The sequence below is a fragment of the Belonocnema kinseyi genome, chromosome 10 (assembly GCF_010883055.1).
Source record: "Belonocnema kinseyi isolate 2016_QV_RU_SX_M_011 chromosome 10, B_treatae_v1, whole genome shotgun sequence".
Taxonomy (NCBI): Eukaryota; Metazoa; Arthropoda; class Insecta; order Hymenoptera; family Cynipidae; genus Belonocnema; species Belonocnema kinseyi.
Window position 1 is genome coordinate 91,961,328 of NC_046666.1, and position 7,861 is coordinate 91,969,188.

Genomic DNA, 7,861 nt, shown 5'->3' on the forward strand with positions numbered 1-7,861 from the left:
CTAACCTCTAAATTAGCTATTAGTGAGATAGTATCATTGTAACTGTTGTGATCAGACAACTTGACGAAAAATTCGTCATCAGTATAAAGCAAGATGTAATAAAAAAACAATATAATCTCAAGGATGTTTTCTTGTAAGTTCATAATAACTTTTATACAAATACTAACTACAAAATTTCAAATTTAATAACCTAACTCTTTCATAAATAATTTCTGTTTCAAATGAGATTTTTTAGCTTATATCGTAAATGATACGTTTTTAATTTTTTAAGTTTCAAACTAATTTAAATTTTAAAATGCATATTCTGGTCATTTAACTCCTTTTTTATATATATAGAAAATAAATTATATCCGAACAAGAGCAATGATACCAAAAAATTTAATTACAATTTCGACGTAGTCTTCAGCGATTTTTGTTTTATCTCCATAGTAAGTAAACATCAACGACTAATAAGCGCATACTAATTAAATAATTTCTTTTTTATTCCTTAACGTATGTATTTCCTTTCAGAATAAGCCTTGAAAAGGACCTGAAAATCAGGTTTAAGCATGTCGGAACAACATTTTTTATAATAAAAAAAAGTTTTTTAACACCAAAAAAGCGGAATAGGCCTCAAAAAACTTTATTGATCTACGATACTTATTGTTGAACACTTACAAACCTTTGATACTTTTCTTCTAATGTTTTACAAATTTCTGTTATAGTCTATAGCAAGAATTCCAAAAAATATGTAAACCATCCATACTCAACTTGAAGGAAATCTTAATGTAAACAATAATTAATTGTTTAAACAACTACAAAGTTGACAAACATCGCGGATATGTTCTTTCTATACACTATAAAGTCAGAAAAATAATTTTATGTTTTCCATTTTATATTTTTTTCATAAGTTTTCGAAAAAAACACTACTTCAACAAATAAAAATTGTTTAATTAAATAGAAATTTGTTATAAGTCAGAGAAAAAGTATCAAAGTTATGTACGCATAGGTTACCAAGTTGAGAAAAGGTGGACACCTCTAGCTGGATTTTTGAAATTTTGAAAATAAACAACAATTAATTGTTAAACTAATCACGAAAGGCTTTTCTAAAAAATGCGTGACTCCAAAGAAGGATCAATTATTACATTTCATTCAGAAATACGATTATTTTGTATACTTTTTATAAAAAAAAAACAATTGTTTGAATGAGTTACATTTATTTAAACGATTAAAACTTGTTTAAAAAGTCATGAAGAATATTCTAATTTTTTATTAGTATTCCGTAGACGCTCCTTTTCAACCCCCACAAATATGGAAAGTTTCGATAAAATGCTGAAGTATCAATCTAATTTTTCAAAAATCCCAAATTTCCCAAGTTAAATGTTGGTATTTTCAAGTGTCCATGTTTAATGTTGGAATGTCAAAAAAATAAAATACGGATTTTCTAGCTAGAAAACCGTTTTTCATGCCGCTCTAGTAAACATTGTACAGATATTCGGGGATCCAGGGGCACCATTGTTTCCATTTAAAGTATTGATGAAAGCTCGATTGATTCTTATGCAGAATGTGCTCCTGATAATAAGCAATTAATCCGTATAGTGGCAACATCACATCTATATGAAAAGCGTAGTTATTAAATAATTTATAAATGTAAATGCGATTTACGAAAAGTTATACATTCATACGAATGATCTACAGAGCGAAAAAATTTGAGCTCACATCAAAAATTTCTGGTTCCAAGTCCCGGATAGGTCTCCGATAGACCCGATAAAACATACTTTGTATGACAGGGGTGGCCACGGATGAGTTCTGGCAGCTGAAATCTGTCAATTCGTCAAACCCTACTCTTACCGCCTTTGCTAGGATGGAGCTCGAAGAGGTGGGAGCATGGGTAAGAGCACGGCCGCTCACGGCTGCTTGACGAGCGAATACGAGAGCGCCCGATCTGAACAAGCCTGGCATGCAGCGCGAAACACCACATATGACCACATTTGATTCTTAGTGGCGCTAAAGCCGAGTAGCTGCGAAAACGTCGTTCCACACAAGACCAAGAGAATGGGAGTATAGGGTGAGCTTGGAGAAACCTTCAAAGAAAGGGAGCAAAAGTGGTGAAAAAGCGAGACAGGGGAAGCACTACAAGTGGTCCGCGGTCATCGATGTTCTAGGACTTGGTCTCTTTATTGATGTAAATACTCCCATATTAGTCCCGGATATACCCAAACAGGCGTCCTTTGCTATGTCACAGGAAATAAATTTCTGGTTCCATGTCCCGGATATATCCAGTTAAGGGTATGTGATACTTAGAAAATTGTCAATTTTACCAGTTTTAGGTTCCCCCGGATTTTTTTTCTAGAACAATAAATATTTTGTCTTAAAAATTTGAGAAATGATAGCTTACATGCTAACGGACGTCCCCGCACACTTTTTTGTGTTTTTTTTTATCAAAACAATTTTGATATTGCTAACTAACCGAACTAGCTAACCGAAAACTTTGGACTTACAAATAAACATAGTAACTAATCTCCCGGAACTAAGCTTGTTTGCAGGCAATCAAAAAAGTTGATTTCATAAATAATTTCCAAATTATCGGAAAGGCAGAGATGAAAAACGACGTAACCTCAAAATAATATATATGCATACAATGTTTATTTAGCACAATAAATTTTTTTGTTATTATCCCTCAAAAAAGAGTCCAGGGACGCCCGTTATGATATTTTATAGCATCTCCGAATTCAGTTTTTAAACATTTTCATTTTTGTGGAAAAAAGCCGGGGGAATTGTACCCGATTGACCACACGACGAAGTATCACATGCCCTTAATCTTACACTGCGGGATTTGATCTCTTTATCGATGTAAATTCTCCCAGGTTGAGCCCGGATAGACCCGGGCAGAAAAGCTTTTTGGTTTAACAGGAAATCAAATTTTGGTTTCATGTCCCGGGTAGAACCAGCTAGATTGACACTTATTAATTTATTGTACCTGATTGCTGCCTGATATACGGTGGTTTTGACTTCGAGGAAATCTATTTCTGTATCCGTGCTCTGAATACGATCCAGATATATCCGGATAGAAGTGCAATGTTGACTTTGTCACAATTCTCTCGGAACCTTATCCTGGTTCTATTAGATCTAATCCCGAATTTTAAGCAGGGAGAGGAAATCAATTTTTTTATTCTTGTCCCGAATAGATCTAGGATTGAGCCGAATAAACATACACTGTAGGACTTGTTTCTTTTTTTAACGGTAAACTCTCACACAGGCCCAAATAACCATACACTGTAGGACGTGCTTCTTTTTTTACTTTTTTCACCGATAAACTACCAGATAGGTCCCAGATACACACGGACAGATGCTACTTTTGTACTTACAGAAAATGAATTTTTGTTTCCACGTCCCAAATAAATCCCAGATAAACATACATTGTAGGACTTGTTTCTTATCTCAACGGCAAACTCCCAAACAGTTCCTGGATAGACCCGTATAGACGCTTCTGTTGAAATTAGAGGAAATCAATTTTTGTTTAGGTGTCCCGGTTAAGTACCAGATAAAAATACAATGTAAAACTTTTTTCTTTTTTCAACAATAAACTCCCAGATAGGTCCCGGATAGACCCAGATAGAAATATTAATTTTTGTTCTCATGCGCCAAAGAGGTCCCGGAAAGACCCGGGTAAATTATCGTTTCACTTTGGCCCTTCCTTAAATACAGGATTGGTCAGGTCTCTCTGATAGAACCCGGATAGATCCGTAAATTTTTTGATTGGAAATAATTTCACATATAGAGCCCGGAAAGATCCTTATTGCCATCCTTATTGGGATTCAATTCGTTCACTACTAAAATTATACCTGCGTAATTGGGATTCAATTCGTATGCAGCCTTAAAGTGACACCAAAGAATTACTTCTTTGACATTTAGACTAGTTTAAAGGAGAGTCGTTAAAAGTTTTAAAATGGAAAGTACCTTTTAGAGAGTGTTTGAAACCAGTGCTAGCATGCACGAGCATAAATTTGCTTTTGTTTTCGAGAATCAATTTAATGTCCAACTTGATTGCTTGTTGAATCATGTACTCCATAAATTGATCCTTTACGAAACCAGGGCTGGCCATTATGATGCACTTTACTATTTCAAAGTTAACGTGTCTCAAGATTCCCTGCATAACGTTCTCGTAAAATCGGATTAATCCCTGAAAAATATTGTGGTATTTTTATTTTAGAATAACAGTTAATTTAGACGTATTATGCATAAAATTTATTAAATTACACGCCTTTTCATATTGCGAGATGTGTCCTTTTCTTTTTCGAGGTATCACTTGGTCTATTTTGGCACGCACAATGGTCATATTCGACGTTATTAAACAAATGTGAGCTACTCCTTCTTGCATTATGACGGCAGCTACGTCAGCATTCTACATATTAAACATAAAAAACATTGCTACATTTAATTTTAATACTTATGTTAGGGAAACTGTCTCAGATTTTAGTATTGGTAGGATAACTTACTACCGAAACTCTGTTTCTATAACTGTATTTCAAACTTGAATAACTTACTTGGGTTGGATCGCAAGCAGTGTCAACACGTTCTAGTGAAACAGAATCCCATTTAGGCTTTACAAGAGTAAATTTTCGATTTTGTTCTACGTCCAGGGTATGGTAAGCACCCATCTGTAAAAAGTCATATTTCAAATAAAATTCACAATATCTCATATTTCAAAATTAAAAACAGTCGTTACAACCTTTCTAGATGAAATTTATTCTACTGCATTTACCTTAACATATTTATTTTCCTCGATATTTCTCCCTTTCAGTCTTAAAACACAGGCTTGAGTATCGAAATCAATACCTTCTACGCGTATTGTAAGAGTAGTTCTTACTCTATAACTGTTGGAACTTCCAGTCGATGTTTCAGTTTGAACTTTCCTGCGGAATAGATTACTTCCTTGAGTAACTTCAATTTAAAAATACTAAATTAATAGAAAATTCTGTCATTCCACTTTTTAAAAGAAATGTTTACCTAATAGTTGAACAGCTAACACAGTCTCCTTCACTTATTAGGTTATAAGTATGCCACATGTCTTCTGTATTCTCAGGAATGAGAGATACACTCCTAACGAATTGTATATTTTGTATTCGTTACACTATTTATTGACATTATATTCCGAAAATTTGTTTTGCATGAATGTATAATATGAATGTATGAATAAACAATACTAATGGAGACTTACCCTTCCCCATCTTTGTCAACGTTCTTCGCTACCAGCTTCATTCTACAAAATATCTCGGGCCACTCCCTTAAAATTCACCTATTAACAATTGATCAACTAATTTATTTAAATTACTAGATATATAAAAAAAATTAAATTTTGACTAGCATAAAAAGGAATAAAGCAGAGCCAATCTTTTTTCATTTGCATAATTATAACTTATTTCTTATAAATGGTAATGATGGAGTTTTATATAATATTGTGGTTTCGCAGTGATTAGAGAATATAATATATTTAAGTACTCGCTCGCATGAAATCCTTTAAAATCATCCCTTTCAATTACATAAAATGTTTCAAAAACTCATAAAATAGTTTGAAATCACTTAAAATGTTTTTAAATTACTTTAATCAATTAAAATATTGTTAGATTTTTCAAAATTATTGTTCTTTTGAAACCCTTCTACATTTTTCAAATCCAATGAAATGCATCTAAATTCCTAGTAATCTTTACAAACCTTTCGATATCCTTTGGACTGATTTAAAAATCCTTGTGATGTATTGAAATTTGTCAATATCTTTGACTCTCCCTTTTGAAATTTTCTTCAAATTATGAACACTTTATTTTTAATTGATGAATTTTCTCATTATACTTATTTATTTATTTTAAAAAAAGTCAGATATCTGAAATCATCGAAACCCGCAGATTCCGAATTATTATGTTTTGATTAATTGTAGAAAAATTATTCTTTCTATCTTACGGTGACAGCTAAATAAAAACAAATTGGAGCTATCATTTTAACTCAATTTATTTTTAGAACAAACTAAACTTCGACGACGTTTCGGCATCACTGGGTGCCTTTTTCATAGTATCTAAATTAATAATTATAATAGGGTATTAAGTAAGTTATTATTATTTAAATATTTTTTACTCATCAATAATTTTTTAACTGTTTATATTTATTTTATATTATGTATCAGCTTATTATAATGATTAATTTAGATACTATGAAAAAGCCACGCAGTCATACCGAAACGTCGTCGAAGTTTAGTTTGTTTTAAAAATAAATTAACTTAAAATGATAGCTCCAATTTGTTTTTATTTTGCTGTGACGGTAAGACAAAAAGAATAATTTTTCTAGAATTTATTATATACATTGTCGGTCGAAGATTGGTCTGATGTGGTGTTCCAAATCTTTACATCATTATTATGTTTTAGGCTGTTAACTTTGAAATTAACGAAAACCTATTTTTAAATTTTAATCCGAAAGCTTAACAAAGGACCCTTGAGTGTCGGCTACTCTACGGAGATAGCCTCTCTGCCCATTTAAACGATCTACTTGGACCTTTAAATATATCTACCCGAGTGCCTGCGGAGAATTTCTCAGAGCCTTGAGAATCTTTAGCATATACTTTTGAAATATCCTGAAATTTCACGAACTATATTGACTGTACTGATTATTAAAGACAAATATTTTTCAATTTCATTGGTACAAACTGGTAAAAATATGACAGAAATACTTACTCGAAAATTAAATGAATTACATATGCTACAACATACAAGATACAATATAATTAAATTTGAAATTTTACTTATCCTAAAATAAAGTTGTCCTAAAAAAAATAAATTTTGAATCAAATTTTACAAAGCCATCGAACGCGTCCACGGGTTGTGGGTCCCTTGTGCCAAGGGTTTCTGCTGAATATGGTTACAAAAATAAATAGGCAGTCGCGCACAATTGTCCAGGAGTGGTCCCGAAGGAATTAACCCCCAAGCGGAGGTGTGAAAACCGTGCCGAAAGCTGAATGGCACCTGGGTGAGGTGTCTAGAATGGTGACTCTGGAATACCGGGCGACCTCTCAGAGTACGCAGTCTTATCCTTGCAGGTGGGGCTCTACAAGGATGGACGAACCATTTTCCCTAGCTTCTCGTGGTAACAATGACAAAACCAAAAATAGTTGTAGTAAGTCCGGTTCAAAACAACAGAACGCGCAAGGCTCCCGACAATGGGTCGGCCAACAATGCCGACCACTCTAGAGCTGGGGGAGCCAATGAAGATGGATTCAATGCGATGGATCGGCGGAATTTCGGGACCTTTAGTTGGACCAAGCGACTGAATCACGACTTGCTAGAGTGCTACGATTCAAGTGTAGTCCCTGGACGAGGTTACAGGGCACGACTGCATGCTCTGTGGTGCAAGAAACACCCGGAGCTATCGCACTTTTCGCATCAACGTCTGCGAAACCTTCCGAACTACTCCAAAAAAGGGGCTATGTAAGCAAAACGCCTACTCTAACACAGCTAGAACAAGCTGGAAACAGAGAAAGAGAGGCCACACTAAGACCAACCACGGGCAGGCATCACATAGAGGAAGTGACCACATCACATCTGGCAGGAAGTTTACCGCCAAGGTTCGAAATTTCGCGCGCGAACTCCGGACCCGTTATCACACACTTAATAAGTCAAATCTGCTGACCATCCGGCAGCATATTGTTGAGAAAATACGGATACTATCTGACGACAAGAGAAGTCTAGAGCGGAGGAACAGGTGGGTCAGAGAAAATCAACAGTTTCTCTCTGATCCATCTCGACTCTTCCAAGACCCTCCAGTTACTGTCGACCACCCGCCCAAACCAGAGGAGGTCGAAGTATTTTGGAGAGAAGTCTACGAAGTTCAGCATAGA

The 7,861-nt window shown here is 34.5% G+C and overlaps 1 protein-coding gene across 1 annotated transcript in view; it reads right to left on the reverse strand.

Annotated features, from left to right (window-relative positions):
• Positions 1–5,290, reverse strand: part of LOC117182061 (protein pelota) — a 56,889-nt gene extending 51,599 nt beyond the window's left edge. Inside the window, exons 1-6 of the mRNA XM_033375082.1 lie at positions 5,201–5,290; positions 4,990–5,082; positions 4,745–4,895; positions 4,527–4,640; positions 4,244–4,384; positions 3,940–4,162 (exon numbers count right to left, since the gene is read on the reverse strand). Coding sequence (XP_033230973.1) covers positions 3,940–4,162; positions 4,244–4,384; positions 4,527–4,640; positions 4,745–4,895; positions 4,990–5,082; positions 5,201–5,241 — 763 coding nt within the window. The 5' untranslated portion in view covers positions 5,242–5,290. The remainder of the gene's footprint in view (positions 1–3,939; positions 4,163–4,243; positions 4,385–4,526; positions 4,641–4,744; positions 4,896–4,989; positions 5,083–5,200) is intronic.
• Between the last annotated feature and the right edge of the window lie 2,571 nt (positions 5,291–7,861).